General features: G+C 41.7%; 1 protein-coding gene across 1 annotated transcript; it reads right to left on the bottom strand.

Moving 5' to 3' along the window:
• Nucleotides 1–3,884: 3,884 nt before the first annotated feature.
• Nucleotides 3,885–20,876, bottom strand: LOC139384989 (adhesion G-protein coupled receptor G5-like). The gene is made up of 14 exons (XM_071129950.1): nucleotides 20,454–20,876; nucleotides 14,718–14,812; nucleotides 14,142–14,588; nucleotides 13,940–13,991; nucleotides 9,891–10,005; nucleotides 9,683–9,805; nucleotides 9,304–9,432; nucleotides 8,601–8,643; nucleotides 8,123–8,229; nucleotides 7,883–7,998; nucleotides 7,370–7,629; nucleotides 7,148–7,247; nucleotides 6,747–7,027; nucleotides 3,885–4,711 (listed from the first exon to the last, which is right to left on the bottom strand). The coding sequence occupies exons 2-14, from the start codon at nucleotides 14,782–14,784 to the stop codon at nucleotides 4,602–4,604; spliced, it is 1,950 nt and encodes a 649-aa protein (XP_070986051.1). The 5' UTR covers nucleotides 14,785–14,812; nucleotides 20,454–20,876; the 3' UTR covers nucleotides 3,885–4,601.
• Between the last annotated feature and the right edge of the window lie 680 nt (nucleotides 20,877–21,556).

Raw genomic sequence — 21,556 nt, 5'->3', positions numbered from 1 at the left:
CTGACTTTAAATACCATCTGTGTCAGGAAGCCTGCACTAGTGAAATATACTATATATCCCTATATAAACAGGGGGCTTAGGGTATGTAGTCCAATAGGCTACCCACTTTCCTATTTTCTACACTGTTCCAACAGAATTGACTATGTTACCTGTAAAAAAAAAATGGCCAATGTTTATTATGAGCACTTTTCAAACAGTTCCATTTTCACAAAATTCTTGCCCGCAGAAGCCTTCTATACATCCTGTTTGCATGCCGGCACCTGTTGGTTACCAGTGGGAGTATGTGCTGAAATTCTAATAAATCCATTGAAAATACATCACAAAGAAATCCATTATTAATTCATTTAGGCAGGTTCTAAGAAACATAAGACTAAGAAAAATAGAATAGCATATTTTGAGTTTAATGATGTTACTGGTCTGTGTAGCCTATAGGCTGCATGGCTGCGCCATGCAAATGAAATCAATAGTTCATTATATTGTTCATTAAACAGTAAACGCACATATTTTACAGTAAAACAATTATGGAATATAACAGAATAAAACAACTTACACTACCGTCAAAAGTTTTAGAACACCGACTCATTCAAAGGTTTTTCTTTATTTTTACTATTTTCTACATTGTAGAATAATAGTGCAGACATCAAAACTATGAAATTACACATGTAATAACCCAAAAGTGTTAAACAAATCAAAATCTATGTTATATTTGAGATTCTTAAAAGAGCCACCCTTGGTTTTCAACCAACCAGCGGAATGTCGCAGAGTAGTCTGCGGAATACACCACCTGTCAAAGCGACTAGTGCCTTCGCACACAAGGCGACAGCCCACCACAGTCTATGCGACAGCCACCGGTGACCATAGCAATGAAATAAACAAACATTGTCAACATGCGAAAAGGATAATCGCTATAACAACATAAGCATGCATTTAAACGTACTTACAGGCAACAGAAATTATTCACAAAAAAATCTATTACAAAACAATGATCTTTATTGTTAAACGTGACAGTAAGCAGATTGTGCTAACCAGCTAATTTAGCTAGCTAGCTAGAGTGGTGAAGTTAGCTGTGATGGTGTGATAACATTGACTGGTGATGATCAATGTGCTGCAGTAGCCTATTAGGCCTAATAATTGGCCAACGAATGATGGGATAATATGAATGAGCTTCTTCAGCTACACAGCCTGACGTTTCACCAAGCATGCCACATTTTCTAACTGTGATTGGTCAACAATGAAAGGCACTTCTTGAAAAAATAGAGCAGAAGCCAAAGGGCTGTGTTGGAGAGGATCAAAACAGCAGTTTATCATGGATAAATTGTGACTGACTGATCTACAAATAATAATGAGTTGTAATTTATGATGCAAGGTGATTTGTTGATCAGTCCGTAAGCAGTCAATTTGATGCTCTCCAACACGGTCATGTTCTCCTCTCCACCTGGATAGAATACCACCCCCACCTGGGCTTAATTGAAAATGTAGTGGCCACCGCTGTTTGTCAGCACCTTAATAGAGATAGCCCTAACCCTGTAGTCCTAACCTCTTGTTCTTTCAGCCATTCTTACAGTGTGGCGAAAATAAATGGGGAAAGAAAAGGGTTTGGGATAAACGCCGAAAATAAGGTATGAGGTTAACACACGCTTAGGAGATCGTATACGTTTTGTTCTACGAGATAATATTAATAAGTTAACATGACCTTTATGAATTATGAAGCCTTTGTGCTTTTTGGAATGACAAATGCTACAAAATTCACAAAATGTGACTTTAGCTGCTGAAGATTTTCATAGAACAATGCGTATAAGATCTCATAAACCTGTCAACCTTACCTTACTTTCGGCGTATATCACAAAAACGGCGTTCATTTCCACATAGACTTTGTCCAACGAACCATGGCGGAGTTAGTGCCTACAAAAATACGCTATTGCTATTGCTCTCTGGATTGGCTCATTCTCAAACCCGTGCTCAGTGGCACGCGAGCCGCCGCCTAGTCAATCTCCTTCTTCTTCCATGAGGTTTAACGGTGGTTTGCATCCAATAAATGTTGCATTACCGCCACCTACTAGACTGGAGTACAACCCCCTTATACGTTGCTTAAAAAAAATAAACAAATAGCATCCCATCTAACACAACACTCACAAAAAATGATCTAATAACCCAACACAACTCCAGGCTTCGTAAGGGCTATATGACCAACAACGAGAGTGATGGAGGGCTGCATCGGATGACCTGGCCTCCACAATCACCTGACCTCAACCCAATTGAGATGGTTTGGGATGAGTTGGACCGCAGAGTGAAGTAAAAGCAACCAACAAGTGCTCAGCATATGTGGGAACTCCTTCAAGATTGTTGAAAAGCATTCCAGGGGAAGCTGGTTCAGAGTTTATCAAGGCAAAGGGTGGCTACTTTGAAGGATGTCAAACATAAACAAATACAAATATATTTTAACACTTTTTTGGTTACTACATGATTCCATATATGTTATTTCATAGTTTTGATGTCTTCACTATTATTCTACAATGTAGAAAATAGTACAAATAAAGAAAAACCCTTGAATGAGTAGGAGTGTCAACTTTTGACTGGTACTGTATCTGACTTGGATCATCATTTTGTCCATGTGATGATTTTATGACTGGCCTGAATGACTCCGACACAGAGGAAGTGATATTTGTTGAGACGGATGAGGTAGACACAGGTGATGGAGGTATAAAACAGAAATAGAGAAGAGCATGACCTATGTGTCTATCTTTATTCCTGTTTCCATTTACTTTAAGGGCGCTATGCTATTTAACAATAGGCTACAATATATGTATGAGTGTTCAATGAGTAGGTTGAAATGTTTGTGGGTATGAAAACTGTGACTGTGTCTTATTAAACACTATGTTTTACTCACACCTGCCTTTGGGCATTAAACGCACAGGTTTGCTGTATCTAAGTCTGGTAACAGTAAATTCTAATGTAGGCTAAATATAGTCAATCCTCTTATAAGAATGGACATCTCATTGACAGGCTAAAAGTGACATAAGTATCAGTTTGATGGCTTACTTCCTCATTCTCCCCCACTCTTTTCCATCATGTGTTTTTACAGTGCATTTACCCTGCTCCCTGTCACTCTGAAGTAACCCAGTGTGTGGGCCACGTAAAAACCCTGTTGTGCAACTTTCCACACAGTCACTGTAACCATCCTGCAACTAAGCAATCATGACACTCTGTTTTCCTTAGAACCTCTGCAATTTACTGTAAACCAGAGCTACAGCGTCATACACTGAGTGTACCAAATATAAGAACACCTTCCTAATATTGAGTTGCACACCCTTTTGACCTCAGAACAGCCTCAATTTGTCGGGGCATGGGCTACAAGGCGTCGAAAGTGTTCCACATGGATGTTGGCCCATGTTGACTCCAATGCTTCCCACCGTTGTGTCAAGTTGGCTGGATGTTGGGTGGTGGACCATCATTGATACACACGGGAAGCTGTTGAGTGCGAAAAACCCAGCAGCGCTGCAGTACTTAACACACTCAAACCGGTGAGCCTGCCACCTACTACCATATCATGTTCAAAGGCACTTAAGTCTTTTGTCTTGCCTATTCACAAGCCATGTCTCAAAGCTTCAAAATCCTTCTTTAACCTGTCTCCTCCCCTTCATCTTTAACCTGTCTCCTCCTCTTCATCTACACTGATTTGAAGTGGATTTAATAAGGGATAAGGGATCATAGATTTCACCTGGCTTCAACTGGTCAGTCTATGTCATGGAAAGAGCATGGGTTTAATGTTTTGTACACACATTGTAGTTGTATACAGTGCAGGTATTTCGCTTATGAATTGTTAATAATGGTCAATTATTGCCTATTTTTTGTAGTTGTACATTCAAACTAAGGTCCTGGTGTTCTTTTCTTATACAGTCAACTTTTATTGAAGCAATATACATTTACATCCACACAAATACAATATGTTTTCAAAAGTTGCAAAAGATATACACACGATAATGTCAGTGGCACAACCAGTCATGTTTTCTAAAAAATACATCTCTGTACAATAAAGTGCAAAACATAGTCCAGTAACTATGATCTGAAAATACAGTGTTTGTCACAGAATAGAGCAAGTTGCCAACTTCAGCCAAATGTCATTGTACAATGCCTGCTGTCTTTCAGATGAATAAAACAAGCTTATCAAGGTTCGCCCTCGGCTTAAAGCTGAAATCTGTAGGGGTGAAACTGCCACATCCGTTTGCAATATTACAACAAAGACGTTACTTCAAACAACGAACACATTTTTTTTTTCATTGCACATGCGATAGATCAGCAGAGTACTATGATATATATATTTTTTTACCAGGATGCGTCTCTGCCCCATAATAAAATAATAACAAATGTGCCTGGAGTGACCAGTGGCGCTGTTTCACCTTATGTCAATTATAGCTTTAATTTTGACGGTATTTTTTTTTTACAGTCACTCAGATATGTGTATGGAAATGGCTTGTATCGTGCAATATTCTGAATCTCAACCCCAGAGTTGGAATGTTCTGAGTGACAGAGTTACATTTGGTACATTGCTCCTCCTTTAGCCTACAAAAAAATGGTATCCCATGTACCCCAGCTCAGCTCTTCTACTGCAGCATGTGTTGCCTGGTGGAAGATGCTGTGCTACCATCCAAACTAGACCCCGATTGTTTCCGCATCCGATCAAGAATGTAGAATCGGAGCATCAGGAAGAAACCTATGGGACAGACCACACAATGTTTCAGATTAGTTCTGTGATGGACCAATAATACAGTACATAAGCTAGAATCTATGCTCCAGAATTAGATTCCAGATTCTGAATTCAAAACAGCCTATAATCAACATCATTCTAAACTATCTGTAACAACTAAATGCTTAATGAATGTCACTTATTTCAACAGTAGTGAAACAAATGACATGGAAACAAATCCATATTCACTACCGGTCAAAAGTTTTATAACATCTTCTCATTCAAGTTTTTTTTAAATTGGACTTTTTTTTTTTACATTGTATTATAGTGAAGACATCAAAACTATGAAATAATACATATGGAATCATATAGTAACCATAAACTATATGTGTTCAACAAATCAAAATATATTTGAGATTCTTCAATGTAGCCACCCTTTGCCTTGATGACAGCTTTGCACACTCTTGGCATTCTCTCAACCAGAATGCATTTCAATTAACAGGTGTGCCTTCTTAAAAGTTAATTTGTGGAATTTCTTTCCTTGTAAATGCGTTTGAGCTAATCAATTGTGTTGTGACCCAGTAAGGGAGGGGGGGGGGGGGGGGGTATACAGATGATAGCCCTATTTGGTAAAAGACCAAGTCCATATTATGGCAAGAACAGCTCGAATAATCAAAGAGAAACGACAGTCCATCATTACTTTAAGACATGAAGGTCAGTCAATAAGGAACATTTCAAGAACTTTGAATGTTTCTTCAAGTGCAGTCGCATAAACCATCAAGCAATATGATGAAACTGGTACTCATGAGGACAACCACAGGAAAGGAAGACCCAGAGTTACCTCTGCTGCAGAAGATAAGTTCATTAGAGTTACCAGCCTCAGAAATTGCAGCCCAAATAAATGCTTCACAATGTTCAAGTAACAGAAACATCTCAACATCAACTGTTCAGAGGAGACTGTGTGAATCAGGCCTTTGTGGTCGAATTGCTGTAAAGGAACCACTACTAAAGGACACCCATAAGAAGACGAGACTTGCTTGGGCCAAGAAACACGAGCAATGGACATTAGATCGGTGGGAATTTGTCCTTTGGGTTGGAGTCCAAATTGGAGATTTTTGGATCCAACCGCTGTGTCTTTGTGAGATGCGGTGTGGGTGAACGGATGATCTCTGCATGTGTATTTCCCACCATAAAGCATGGAGGAGGAGGTGTTATAGTGTGGGTGTGCTTTGTTGGTGACACTGTCTGTGATTTATTTAGAAGTAAAAGCATACTTAACCAGCATGGCTATCACAGCATTCTGCAGCGATATGCCATCCCTACTGGTTTGGGCTTAGTGGGACTATGATTTGTTTTTCAATAGGACAATGACCCAGCACACAAGGAAAGTGATGGCGTGTTGCATCAGATGACCTGGCCTCCACAATCCCGACCTCAACCAAATTGAGATGGTTTGGGATGAGTTGGACCGCAAAGTGAAGGACAAGCAGCCGACAAGTGCTCAGCATATGAACTCCTTCAAGACGGTTGGAAAAGCATTCTAGGTGAAGTTGGTTGAGAGAATGCGAAGAGTGTGCAAAGCTGTCAAGGCAAAGGGTGGTTGTTTGAAGAATCTAATATAAAATATATTTTGATTTGTTTAACACTTTTTTTTGGTTACTACAAGATTCCATATGTGTTACTTCATAGTTTTGATGTCTTCACTATTATTCTAGAATGTAGAAAATAGTACAAATAAAGAAAAACCTTTTGAATGAGTAGGTGTTCTAAAACCTTTGACTGGTACTGTAGGTATTTTAAAAAGGTCACACCAGCAATAAAGAGCAGCTTTTTTGTGAACTTCTAGCAGACAGAGCTATACACTAGCTTATAATCTAAATATGTAGCTAATAGCTAGTGAATACAACTGGAAATCGGTTGCAGGGAGGTTTTTCCTGATACGCTGTTGAAACTTTTACAGGGCATTGTTTCAAAGCAACACAATAGACGGTTGGCTCTGACAGCCTCCTCTGGTCATGTGACCATATTAACCTTTTGATAGACTCAACAGAGGTGGACCTACCCTGTAGGGAGTTGAGGATGCAGAAGAGGAAGGGGATGAACTCCGAGAGCTGTCCAAAGTCCAAGAATCCCAGGCCCCACGTGGTCCCGAACAGGCAGCTGAGACCCCAGATACTGAGGAACGCCACCTTGTTCTTCCGCCACTCGTCTCGGTTCTGGATATTTCTCAGGACCAGGAAGAGCATGATCAGACCAGAGAGGACCACTACAGCCAGGAAGGTCAGGTTGATGAAGTAATGGGCTAGTAGGCCTACAGAGTGTGGAGACACATCCATCCAGCACCTAGAAGACCATGGTGAAAAAGCATGAACCACTGGGCTAACTTACTCATCACCTCAGTCAAATGTCAAAACTTTAACTACTGTTCATCTTACAGGTACAGTAGATCCAAAGTGCACTCACATCAAGTAGGGGTTGTTGACATCCTCACTGGACACAACCTCTATCACACCATAGACTTTTCCAATGGCAAGCAGTACAATGACCGGAACAGCTGGGAGACCTGGGCAGAGGATCAAAATGATGGTAACAGTCAATGGTTTAAAGGTGTATTCATGTCAATTGTATTCATCTACCAATGGGCAGTGGAATATAAACCGATTCTTTGTGTATGTTTCCACTCACCAAAGCCAACCAGGTGCCAAACATTCGGATTGGGGGAGGGGCTGAACACCATGTAGACCAACCAAAAGGTGTGTAACACTTCAATAAACATCCAGGAGAAGGAACTGAGCAGAGCATAGTGGAGAGCCGCCCCAAAAACCCAGCATGCCTTGTTACCTCCCACGTTGGCCACAGTCCCTGTCAGGAAGAAGAGGAGGCTAAGAAGGAACAGTGCCATGGCCAGACCCCGATGGACTGCAGTGGACTGGTCCTTCACTCTCCTGCCACAGTGCAAGAAGAGGAGATACAGTTAGTGAGTGAGAGAGATGGGGGAGGGGGGATGGAGAGAGAGAGAGAGGGTAACTGCTATGAAACAAATATCACTCATATTTTTTAAGCATTTAGGATTTCCCATGATCTCAGATATTTGCACAACAGGATTAGGAAGTATTGTCACAAGTTGAGGCCTGGTAGGAGATATTATGCGTAGGACAGGCTGCAGGGAGACAGATTATTGCATGTGAGGAGAAGTACCTCTGTGTGTTAAGGAAGTAGATGAGGACAACACAGCTCAACGTAGAGGCAGCACAGCCCATTGATGTAATGACTGTTAGAGCCACCAGATGGCGGACTGGTCGTGGTTCCAATTGCTGAGGTGAATAGAAGACAAAACCAATTTTAGGTCTACTATTACCAATCTACTTGAGATGAGTTCTTATTTATTTATTCAAATGATTGCCCATGTAAATATTCTAGATAGAGGTTATAGCTCACCACTAGGATGGCAAAGTATGTGAGATGATTACAGTGGCACTCTGTGTCCTCCACACCTTTCTGTATGGTCTCACAACCTTCCTTTTTCCATGTGACCTCTGCTGGATCTGCAACAATTAAACCAATACCAATAGCCGTAGCAAGACCGGGAAATGCTAACACTGCATAATTAAGCGTTAAGGCCCAAGGTGGTGTGGTATATGGCCAATATACCACAGGTAAGGGCTGTTCTTACACACGACGCAACGAGAAGTGCCTGGATACGGTCCTTAGCCTTGGTATATTGGCCATATACCACAAACTCCAGAGGTGCCTTATTGCTATTATAAACTGGTTACCAACGTAATTAGAAGAGTAAACAAGTAATTTTGCATCATACCCGTGGTATATTATCTGATATACCACGGCTTTCAGCCGATCAGCATCCAGGGCTCGAAAGACCCGGTTTATAATAATGAATAAACTCTTCTTTACAAACCTTTCTTTGTGTCCCAAGAAACACATTTTCTTGAGTGACTTGTCTGAAAAAGATAAGTTACAAAAGGGAGATAAGAGGCAAGTAGGGACTAACATATTCAATTCACCACTAGATGGTGACCTGGATACTGAACAGCAACACATACCAAATCATGTATATCTGTCTGGCATGCAAGATGAGCTGCAATCATATTTTACAAGTGCTACCGTTGACCAACTCACACACTGAGTCAGACCAGAAAGAGGGATCAAGTGTGCAATGATGTGACCCACAACATTTTCAATTGAACTTATACACCAGAATCAATCAAAATATCTAAAAGTGATAACAATAAGACCATGCTGAGATAAAGTCCAGAAACACTAAACACTACAACCATACAACAGAAAGTTAACTTTACTCTAACTGTACAGCTGTTTAAGGATACACATCTACTGTACTCAGGGGCAACACCCCTGTGATGTACAGTGGTGAATAAAAAGCTACTTGCTACAGTACAATTGCTAGATGACTCATTCTGTGATGAAGCAGACATCTTTTTCTACAAATCTTTCACTTTGTTTCCTTTTGCTTCTGATGGGGCTTTTGAAGTGGTTTGTGCTCGGAGGGTTTGAGACAGTAAAATACATCAAGGGAAGGAAATGGCGTGCTTCCAGTCAACTAAGACACACGGATGCATTCAGGCAAGCACGCACACACTTACTGGTATGGCAGAATGATGGAAACCAATCCTGATTGGCTCTGGAAGGTTGGTGATGATCTCATTCTCCACAGTGATTCCCACCACATCTTCTAGAATCCTGATGTCATTCTGGTCTGCCTTAGAACTCCCCTGTGAACACAACAACCAGAATCACAACTACACTTCATACTATACGGACCCAGATTAAACTTCGTCTTGGACTAAGAAGCATGTTCAATGGAGAATCTTCATTGTCTAATTCTTAGCTTAAATTATGTCCGGAAAGCCGGTCCTGCTATAAGGAAGCATTACCAACGGTTTGGTGCTTTAGTGTAAACTGTAATGTACAGTTTACATCGACTAGGTTAGCAGCCAAGTGAAAAACCCCATTGGCTCTTACCTGGAATAAGATACTGTTTTTGAAGTAGGTACAGACAACCTTGACCTTTTTCTTTTCTGGAGGTTTCAGACAAGAAGGCAGGTGAACTGATGGAATCATTTGAGGAGGAACTCCTCGAGGCACCTGCACAACACCAACACACAAGTTAGTTATAATAATCATATAACATTACGTGTTTGTGTGTCTGTGTGTGCGTTTATGGTCTTACAGGCAGAGTGATGTTGTAGCCCTGAAAGCCTTCCTCCATCTCCACCACAGAGCTCAGGGCACAGGGCAGCACCACGTTCCCCAGCACCTTGGACCTCATCACTGTCTCCTCTATCCTACAGACCAATACAGACAGTATTTACAACCCACTCTATCTCATACAGGTAATTTCTATGCATTACATACAGTGCCTTTGGAAAGTATTCAGACCCCTTGACTCTTTCCACATTATGTTACGTTACAGCCTTATTCTAAAATGGATTAAATGGTTTTTCCCCACCCTCATGAATCTACCCAGAACACCCCACAATGACTAAGCAAAAACAGGTTTAGAAATTGTAGCTAATTTATAATAAAGAAAGCTTGAAACATCACATTTACACAAGTATTCAGACCCTTTACTCAGTACTTTGTTGAAGCACCTTTTGGCAGCGACTACAGCCTTGAGTCTTCTTGGGTATGATGCTACAAGCTTGGCACACGTGTCTTTGCGGAGTTTCTCCCATTCTTCTCTGCAGATCCTCTCACACTCTGTCAGGTTGAATGGGGAGTGTTGCTGCATAGCTTTTTCAGGTCTCTACAGAGATGTTTGATCAGGTTCAAGTCCGGGATCTGGCTGGGCCACTCAAGGACATTCAGAGACTTGTCCCGAAGCCACTCCTGCGTTGTCTTGGCTGTGTGCTTAGGGTCCTTGTCCTGTTGGAAGGTGAAGCTTAGCCCCAGTCTGAGGTCCTGAGCGCTCTGGAGCAGGTTTTCATCAAGGATCTCTCTGTACTTTGCTCCGTTCATCTTTGCCTAGATCCTGACTAGTCTCCCAGTCCTTGCCACTGAAAAACATCCCCACAGCATGATGCCACCACCACGCTTCACTGTAGGGATCCTGCCAGTTTTCCTCAAGACTTTACGCTTAGCATTCAGGTCAAAGAGTTCAATCTTGGTTTCATCAAACCATAGTATATTGTTTCTCTGAGAGTATTTAGGTGCCTTTTGGCAAACTCCAAGCGTGCTGCCATGTGCCTTTTACTGAGGAGTGGCTTCTGTCTGACCACTCTACCATAAAGGCCTGATTGGTGGAGTGCTGCAGAGATGGTTGTCCTTCTGGAAGGTTCTCCTATCTCCACAGAGGAACTCTCGAGCTATGTCAGAGTGACCATCAGGTTCTTGGTAACCTCCATGACCAGGCCCTTCTCCCCCGAATGTTTCAGTTTGGCCGGCTGGCCTGCTCTAGGAAGAGTCTTGGTGGTTCCAAACTCCTTTCATTTAAGAATGATGGAGGCCACAGTGTTCTTGGGGACCTTCAATGCTGCAGACATTTTTTGGTACCCTTCCCCAGATCTGTGCCTCAACACAATCCTGTCTTGGAGCTCTACGGATAATTCCTTCGACCTCATGGCTTGGTTTTTTCGGTGACATGCACGGTCAACTATGGGACCTTTTACAGACAGTTGTGTGCCTTTCCAAATCATGTCAAATCAATTGAATTTATCACAGGTGAACTCCAATCAAGTTGTAGAAACATCTCAAGGATGATCAATGGAAACAGGATGCACCTGAGCTCAATTTTGAGTCTCATAGCAAAGGGTCTGAATATTTATGTAAATAGGGTCTCTGTTTTTAAATTTTTTAATACATTTACAAAAATCTATTTTTGCTTTGTCAATATGGGGTATTGTCACGTGTGCTCCCTCTCCGGCCTCTAGGTCACCAGGCTGCTCGTTATGGCGCACACCTGTCACCATCGTTAAATGTACCTGCACGTCATCAGACTCACCTGGACTCCATCATCTCCCTGATTACCTTCCCTCTTTATGATTACCTTCCCTCTCCCTTTGGTTCCTTCCCCAGGCGTTTTTGTGTCTGTTCCTAGGTCATGTCTGTGCATTGTTTGTGATACGTGTTGGTTTCATTTACTTATTAAAACACTCACTCCCTGAACTTGCTTCCCGACTCTCAGCACACATCGTTACAGAATAACGCCTCACCTAAGGGAAGCATCAGGGAGTCTTTTTTTGTTTGTTGTTTCAGTGTAAATGCAGTCGGGTCCGGGAGCCACTACAGGCTCTCATGCCTCAGCCGGATTGCCAGGCTCTCATGCCTCATGCCTCCTCAGGCGTTATTGTTTCTGTTCCTGGGTCATATCTGTGCGTTGTTTGTGTTACGTGTTAGTTTCATTTATTTATTAAAAACACTCATTTATTTATTAAAAACACTCACTCCCTGAACTTGTTTCCTGACTCTCAGCACACTTTGTTACAGCTATTGTGTGTACAGTTGTGGCCAAAGGTTTTGAGAATGACACAAATATTAATTTTCACAGTCAATTAATTGCAAAGTCCCTCTTTGCCTTGCAAATGAACTGAATCCCCCAAAAAACATTTCCACTGCATTTCAGCCCTGCCAAAAAAGGTCCAGCTGACATCATGTCAGTGATTCTCTCGTTAACACAGGTGTGAGTGTTGACGAGGACAAGGCTGGCTCTGTCATGCTGATTGAGTTCGAATAACAGACTGGAAGCTTCAAAAGGAGGGTGGTGCTTGGAATCAATGTTCTTCCACTGTCAACCATGGTTACCTGCAAGAAAACACGTGCCGTCTTCATTGCTTTGCACAAAAAGGGCTTCACAGGCTAGGATATTGCTGCCAGTAAGATTGCACCTAAATCAACCATTTATTGGATAATCAAGAACTTTAAGGAGAGCAGTTCAATTGTTATGAAGAAAGCTTCAAGGCGCCCAAGAAAGTCCAGCAAGCGCCATGACTGTCTCCTAAAGTTGATTCTGCTGCGGGATCGGGGCACCACCAGTACAGAGCTTGCTCAGGAATGGCAGCAGGCAGGTGTGAGTGCATCTGCACGCACAGTGAGGCGAAGACTTTTGGAGGATGGCCTGGTGTCAAGAAGGGCAGCAAAGAAGCCACTTCTCTCCAGGAAAAACATCAGGGACAGACTGATATTCTGCAAAAGGTACAGGGGTTGGACTGCTGAGGACTGGGGTAAAGTCATTTTCTCTGATGAATCCCCTTTCCGACTCTTTGGGACATCCGGAAAAAAAGCTTGTCTGGAGAAGACAAGGGGAGCGCTACCATCAGTTCTGTGTCATGCCAACAGTAAAGCACCCTGAGATCATTGATGTGTGGGATTGCTTCTCAGCCAAGGGAGTGGGCTCACTCACAATTTTGCCTAAGAACACAGCCATGAATAAAGAATGGTACCAACACATCCTCCGAGAGCAACTTCTCCCAACCGTCCAGGAACAGTTTGGTGACGAACAATGCCTTTTCCAGCATGATGGAGCACCTTGCCATAAGGCAAAAGTGATAACTAAGTGGCTCGGGAAACAAAACATCGATATTTTGGGTCCATGGCCAGGAAACTCCCCAGACCTTAATCCCATTGAGAACTTCTTGTCAATCCTCAATAGACGGGTGGACAAACAAAAACCCACAAATTCTGACAAACTCCAAGCATTGATTAAGCAAGAATGGGCTGTCATCAGTCAGGATGTGGCCCAGAAGTTAATTGACAGCATGCCAGGGCGGATTGCAGAGGTCTTGAAAAAGAAGGGTCAACACTGCAAATATTGACTCTTTGCATCAACTTCATGTAATTGTCAATAAAAGCATTTGACACTTATGAAATGCTTGTAATTATACTCCAGTATTCCATAGTAACATCTGACAAAATATCTAAATACACTGAAGCAGCAAACTTTGTGGAAATTAATATCTGTGTCATTCTCAAAACTTTTGGCCACAATTGTAGATTGCTTTTGGGCATGTGATAGTGATATAGAAACTGCTGTACTATAGATGGACGTTTTGTGTACAAACCAGCCACCACCCACTAGTCACAATGAGCTCAATTTTCTGCTTTGCAGCTCACTCATAATAGATGACATCATTCTTCACTGCTGCCCGAACATGTTTACAACCACGTCTTGTCATGGTGGTTAGTCAACTCAGGAGGATAGGCATAGCCATAGAAGATAAAGGAGTTTGAGAGATGACATGGAGGGGTGTAAAATAAGGTGCAAAATAAAGAGGTAAAACTTACATGTTCACCTTATCACCAGATCCCTGACTCGCCTCATCACAAAACTCATTTTCTGAAAGGCAAAGAATCCATTCAGAAACAGTGTAGTATTTATATTTTCAAGACTGTATAACACACCCAAAATGTACTTAGATGAACAATAAATTATTAAAGTTGATTTCCTCATCAGACAATTTAACTGACAACCTAAAAGCTTGCTTACTGCAGTTGATAATTTCGCCAAAAAACTCATAGGCTGGGTGTGTTTTGTAACTTATGATATCATCCCGTTGTGTCGCGTTGAGTATCCCGTACGTCGAAATCCCTTTGTTTCCGCCTTGGGACAGGTCAGTGCAGCAGTTCCCCTGTAGACCAGACGGCCAGCACAGAATGTGGTTCTGTCCATTCACCTCTACCCAGAGCTGGTCCAGAAGGGGCTCCCAGTACACACAGAAGGGTCTCTCTCTTGCCTCTGGGCTCGGATCCAGCTTGATGACAGAGGAGTTCTCACATTGGGCCGTTATCTCACCTCGGATGGACAGGGAGCTCTCATTGGCTGAGATGGTGATGGTGCCACAGCCCCTTTTCAAATCGTGAGCCAGAGTTAAGAGCCCGTTGCCATGGCGCCAGGTTCCACACATTTTGAAGTCCATGTCGTTTTCCCCTGATCCTGTTTGGACAATAGTTTTTGAGAATTATTTATGTTTTACTTTTAAACTTTTTAAGAAACAGAATCCCTCTCAGTTCATACAGTATTTTTATTTATTTATAAGACATTACAAATAAAATGTTCACTTACCTGATACAAAGAGGGCAAAGAGAAAGATCATCCACAGGGTCCCTCCAAACCCCTGATTAGGCTCCATTGTTACTGTATGGTTTCACCTCTGACCTCTATAGAACGGCAAGAAGAACAACACAGTTGTAAAACATGAATACTGCTCAACTTTAATTAGTGTTCTGTGAAAAGCAGGATAGATCTGTCCCAGGGTGATTGCAGTCAGTCTGAAAACACATATCTGTACCATTCCGTCCAGAGGCGATTCTCTAATTATTTATCCTGTCTTCTCCAAACAACACATTTCCTAGACACCATTCCTCTTCTTAGATACACTTATTCTTTAAAAAAAATGTATAATTAACTATTTCCTTATCAATAAAAACGTTTGTTCAAAAAATACATTCAGTGTCCTTTATTGAGTTCTTATCAATGAGAACACTCTTTCCTTCCAACGATCACACAGACGACACCAGTCACTGTGTCTTGTATTCACTGAGTCTTCAATGACATGTATGTGTTCTGAGGTCTCACAGATGCAGACTTACCAGTGAATGCAATGCTAATTCACTGTATTCACACTAATTCCCTTTTTGAGAACTAAAATATCTATATTGTGGCTGCTGCCATGGTGATCGACGTATCTTCCCACAGACACACGCCACAGTCTTTTATTTCATATCCAACTGAGTTGTAGTAGCAGACAAGTGACCTACATGCGCACAATTTAAAATGTTGGGAAGCTACTCTGAAGATATAGTTTACCAAGCTGCACTCTTACAAAAAAAAAAGGGTTCCAAACAGGTTCTTCAGCTGTACCCATAGGAGAACCCTTTTTTGGTTCCAGGTAGAACCCTTTGTATAAAGGGTTCTACATGGAACCCAGGACGGTTCTACCTGCAACCACAAAGTCTTCTTCAAAGGGTTAAACGCAAAAATTGGGTTTCAAGTAAGAATAATGCAGGTCTGATGCCGAAAAATAAAGGAAATTCTTGCCTACTTCATCCATATTTTATTTTTGTTAAAAAAGTAGTGTGTCATTCCAGTAGTTAGCTACACCACTACATGGAAGCTAGCTAAGGGTGAATTTCGCTAAATTAGTCAAATATGTTTAGTGAGATCTATCTCTCTTCAACATCAGATTTACAACTTTTCTGTTCACACTAGCCTCTGATGTGGTATGGCCAAAGCCACATTACTGCTTCATGTGTGAGTGCAGCTATTAGCATACTGTAAATACCATAGTTTATAGACAAACAAAATAAGGACACCAATTCAAACTATACAGGAGCTTCTCATCTAAACAATATTGAGCACAGTGTTGCACACTTGGTTAATGCAGTGATTTATTCACAAATATATTTGTGGATATTTTTAGGGCCTTTAATTTATAATTTGGCTAACAGAGCAAAAATCCCATCTACTGGTATTACGATAATTAAGGTAATTCTTGCAGGGAAATTATCTTCACGTTGTACGACTCAGAGGGGGGTATATGGTGTAGATGTCTCCCACATTACCTCAGGAGGAAGTGTTGAAGACATCTCTTGAAGAAAGATTTGAATCTAGATCTGTCTCTTTACACCACAAAAGTATATTTCCTGGAACTAGTTTGTGTCGTCAAAGTAGTGTAGTGTAAAGAGGCCCTAAGATTGAGGGGACAGGACGGGATTTTAGCTAGCTAACGTTAACAATGCTAGCTATTTTTGACAAACTTTGCTAGCTAATGGCAACATTGCCATCTCTCTAAAGTAAATTTGACGACATGATAATGATGGCAAAGTTATTTCCTACTAATTATTTGCCTACTTTAGCAATGCCATAATTTAGACTAAATAGTCATTAGTCCCCTTTCAGAATGACTGGATATCAGTCAACTTTTCGGCAGCAATATAGTGGACAGTGGCTTTAGAACGTTTATTACAATGGCATTCCCCAAACGAAGGACGGCAGTGCAAGCTATTGGCTACATGCTTTGGTTTGTGGGAAAACTGCACTCCTCCATTAACAGAATACAGACAAAAAACTGCACACAGCCATTGGGGTTTGTGGAGGAGACAGTTTACGTACAACATACCTAAGAAACCTGTCACCTGCAAATGATATCCACGTACAAGCACTGCGCTAAATGTTGAGACAGAAAGGTTTCCTACAGGTGAAGGCCTATTCTCATCTATGCAAAAATATATTTATTATGTAATGAGTGTGAGCACCAACACAAGTGAGATATCGATCAATCCCACAATAGGCCTACTGTATCACCCTTGCATGACCTACTCCCTTGTAGCCACCTCAACAAGCAGTGTTGCACACCTTCCCTATCTGTCACATTACTGCTAAAGTGGGCATCAGATCATTTGCCAACAAGTTGAAGTACAAAAACAGTGTAACAGTAGTGTTATTATCATGCAAAAAGTGAGCACAATAAGAGAGGTCTTGATTATTTGTCTATGAGTAAATGCAATGCAGCACATTTTTGAAAGTATGAAGACAACGTCAAATATCAGACAATCGTCAACAGCATGGTCTTTATGGATTATACAGTGGACTACACCTTAACCATATTTATAAGAAATGTCTCCCCCACCACATAATCAGACTTCACATAATCAACAAGTACACACACGGTGGTGCTCAGTTCTCTTTTGTTTGAGAAGGGCGAACCCGACCTCCACCCAGTCTCTGCCCCCACCCCCTCTCCATTGTTCAAGCCGAGGGCCTAAATGCAGTGAAAGAATGTCCCTTTCACTTCTCAACTTTGTGTGTGTGTGTGTGTGTGTGTGTGTTGACCCGGTTCAGACAGTTATAAATGTTCAAGGCCACAAAGCATATTGCATAGTAGCTAGCCAAATAACGCAAGAGCTTGGTGTCAAATATGAGTCTTAACATTCGGTAAGCAACTTAAGTTTACATTGTGATACTTCTGATGTGACAGAGGTAAATTCACACACACACAATCATACAAAAATTTGAACTGCTTACTGTAATATCTTTTCACACTTCCCTCACCCGTTTCACCCTTTCTTTTCAAAGATGCTGCATGTGTGAAATTGTGGCCTCAATCGAAACTTCCGCTATCCCTTGAACTCTTGTTCAAACTTTTTTCTTTAATAAGCTGCAGTATTTTAAGCTGCAAACGTTCTTTCTTTAAGCTGCAGTATTTTGATGTATTCAACAACAGTGATTCATCCTGTCTGTCACAGACAGCATCTGTATATCACTTCAGAGTAGTATAGCTCTGAGTGGCAAAGCAGTCAAAGCAATTGTGAGTCAGACAGACATGCAACAAGCTTTACTCCACCACCTTTTGTCTGAGAAGAGCAAACAGAGCATAAACGCCCCGCTAGGGCAGAGAAATGTGACCTGGTCCGTGACATCAGAGCTGAACAAAAAAGCTCTGTTGTTGGGGCACTAAGCTAAACAGACAAAGAGCGTGAATAAAGTTCAAGGTTCAAACGATGGTCCAGCATCTGCTTTAGCTATGTTGACCAGTGTCCCCTCAAAGACCTGATTTCAGCCATTTAGATGAACAGGTGGGCAGAGTAGCTGGTTCAGACCAGAGATGAAAGCAAAGCTAGGAAACTCAGCTGTTTCAAGAGGGCCAAAACAAAGATGAAAGTGACAAAAATATTCACATTTACTACATTTTAATATAGGGGTATACAGTTCATCCAGTAATTTAATATGACTTTAATATTGCTTCCTTCTGTGAGGAAGCCATGGCCCAGTAAGCAACAACATTGCCAATGGGGTGGGAGGTAGCTTAGCGGAAAAAAAAACAAAAACAAGAGTCGATTTAATTTTACCTTTATTTAACTAGGCAAGTCAGTTAAGAACAAATTCTTATTTCCAATGATGGCCTAGGAACAGTGGGTTAACTGCCTTGTTCAGGGGCAGAACGGCAGATTTGTACCTTGTTAGCTCGGGGATTCGATCTCGCAATCTTCCGGTTACTAGTCCAACGCTCTAATCGATGTCCATTCCCCTGCGGGAATCTAATTAGCATAAGAGGAAAATCCCCATAAAAATCTATCAGTTAGACCTAGAGATACTGTGCATACGGAGAGTATTCAGACCCCTTGACTTTTTCCACATTTTGTTACGTTACAGCCTTATTGACAAAAACAAAAAACTGAAATATCACATTTACATAAGTATTCAGACCCTTTACTTAGTACTTTGTTGAAGCACCTTTGGCTGTGATTACAGCCTCGAGTCTTCTTGGGTATGAGACTACAATCTTGGCACACCTGTATTTGGGCAGTTTTCCCATTCTGCTTTGCAGATCCTCTCAAGCGCTGTCAGGTTGGATAGAGAGCCTCGCTGCACAGCTATTTCCAGGTCTCTAGAGATGTTCGATCAGGTTCAAGTCCAGGCTCTGGCTGGGCCACTCAAGGACATTAAGAGACTTGTTCCGAAGCCACTCATGCATTGTCTTGGCTGTGTGCTTAGGGTCCTTGTCCTGTTGGAAGGTGAACCTTCACCCCAGTTTGAGGCCCTGAGCGCTCTGGAGTAGGTTTTCATCAAGGATCTCTCTGTACAGTATTTTGCTCCGTTCATCTTTCCCTCGATCCTGACTAGTCTCCCAGACCCTTCTGCTGAAAAACATCCCAGCAGCATGATGCTGTAACCAACATGCTTCACCGTAGGGATGGTTGTCCTTCTCCCCCGATTGCTCCGTTTGGCCAGGCGACCAGCTCTTGGAAGAGTGCTGGTGGTTCCAAACCTCTTCAATTTAAAAATGATGGAGGCCACCGTGTTCTTGGGGACCTTCAATGCTGCAGACATTTTTTGGTACCCTTCCCCAGATCTGTGCCTCTACACAATCCTGTCTCGGAGCTTTATGGACAATTCCTTCGACCTCATGGCTTGGTTTTTGCTCTGACATGCACTGCCAACTGTTAACCCCCAACAACAACTGCTACCTGGGCGCCTATGATGCTGATTAAGGCAGACCCTGCACCTTTCTGATTCAGAGGGTTTGGGTTGGGTTTGGGTTGAATATGGGAGACATATTTCAGTTGAATGCATTCAGTTGTGCAGCTGACTAGATATCCCCATTTCCTAAGGTGCATTTAGTTAATGCCATTAGTTATTGAACTTTGCAGTCTTTGCATGCATTTAGTCCCAATGTTTATAGCAACAATTGTAATCTGCTGGTTAAAAGGCTTGTACTGATACAGGAACTGTATTATTTTGCCAACCTGGCAAGCAAGCGGACAAACATTAAACTGCACCAAAACCATCACCCAAGCATTGATATACATACTAGCAGCATCTCATTCTTCGATTCTGCATTTCATAATAGTAATACCATTACAATTATGCCTACTAAAAGTAAGAACAGATAGAATTTTGAAGAAATTCAGCCAAAATCAACTGTCACGTACTTCAGAGCAAGTTATTCATGTTTTGGTCAACCTGACAAAGTTATCAAAGTTATCAAGTTAACGGAACATATTCCTATCAACAACAGAAGAAAAAAAAAGAAATGAAAGAAAACACAAATGTAAGAACTGGTTTCTAACGGGTTGTAGACTAATTTAGCGCAATGTGAAGCAGACCAAACCTGAGGTTCACTATTAGACCCTAAAATACAGAAACACCTGCCTCTGCTTTGTCAATAAATGAATTGCCTCCACACTGCATGTATTAACCGGTAGGCTACACATGTGTTCTGGTGAAATTAGGAAAACAATTAAATATCACAGATTAATGCAGTAAAAAACGGGTTTACATTTGTTTTGTTTTTGTTACCTTTACACAGTCGGACCTCGTCTGCGCCTCTGCTGAACGTGGTGGTTATGGTTTTGTTTTCCTTCGATTCCTTCCTTCGTCTAAAAATGTGTCAGAGGTCCTCCTATAAGCGATGCTCTTCACAACTCCACACGCGGACTATACACTAGTGACAGAAACATAAACGGACGGTGTGAAATGGAATGCGTAAAAAACCTGGATTCCTCCCCAAAGCTCACACACACTCAGACACTCACAGCAGCGTGTGAAAATGAGCTCAGTCATACATGACTGAAAGTTACTCTTTCAAAGACTCGGGTATTTTTTAAATGTCATTAGACAACTTCCAGACACTTCAGACCATCCGTCACTGCACTGGCACCCGTGCTACACAGTACACCCACAAAGAAAAGGTCCAGTATTGTTTGAGCTGCCTAACCCTGTACAGAAAGCCACTCCTTAGGGAATAGCTGTCAGCACGGACAACGTGTGAGCGCCAGACTGCCTGCGGGTGGTTGGTAAGAGGAGGGCCACCGTTTGGTGAGCTTTCTCTCTACAAGAAGAATAGAAAGTAATAGGCTATTCACTATACAATCTATTTTAGGCTATACCGGGTTCCTAGCTCTCACTTTCTGTATGTTTTCTTAGAGAACGTCATTATCTATAAGTGAAGTCTACATACTACTGTATGTCTTATTGTTATGCTCTGTTATTTCCCCAAGGTTATCAGCAATAGGCTCGCCAACTGTGATATTGTGCCACGTTAATGTTTAACCATGGGTAACAATTACCTGTAGACTTTGACAATTGACATTTTGTCAAGTCACATTTTCCATGAAAAACCTTCTCACAGGAAGGAGAGAGAGAATGAGGTAGAGGCTCCTCTTCTGTCTTCAGCTGTCTGTGTTTGTGTGTCTGTACAGGAGGGTGTGCACATGCCTGCATGTGAAGAAAGCAAGCTAACAAAGGGATACTTGTCTGTGGAGTGGAAGTATTTTCCAGTTGTATTTTATTATATGGCTGTTGCCCTCAACGAGATAAGGATATGTTCCACTTCACTGGTGATGAAAGGTGTCTGCTGATTCTCTGTGGCTTGTTTTTTTGGTTGGTATCGGGAACAGGAC

Source organism: Oncorhynchus clarkii, chromosome 26 (genome assembly GCF_045791955.1).
Source record: "Oncorhynchus clarkii lewisi isolate Uvic-CL-2024 chromosome 26, UVic_Ocla_1.0, whole genome shotgun sequence".
Taxonomy (NCBI): Eukaryota; Metazoa; Chordata; class Actinopteri; order Salmoniformes; family Salmonidae; genus Oncorhynchus; species Oncorhynchus clarkii.
Note: the sequence above shows the minus strand (reverse complement) of the source record. Positions and strands in the feature narration are given on the sequence as shown.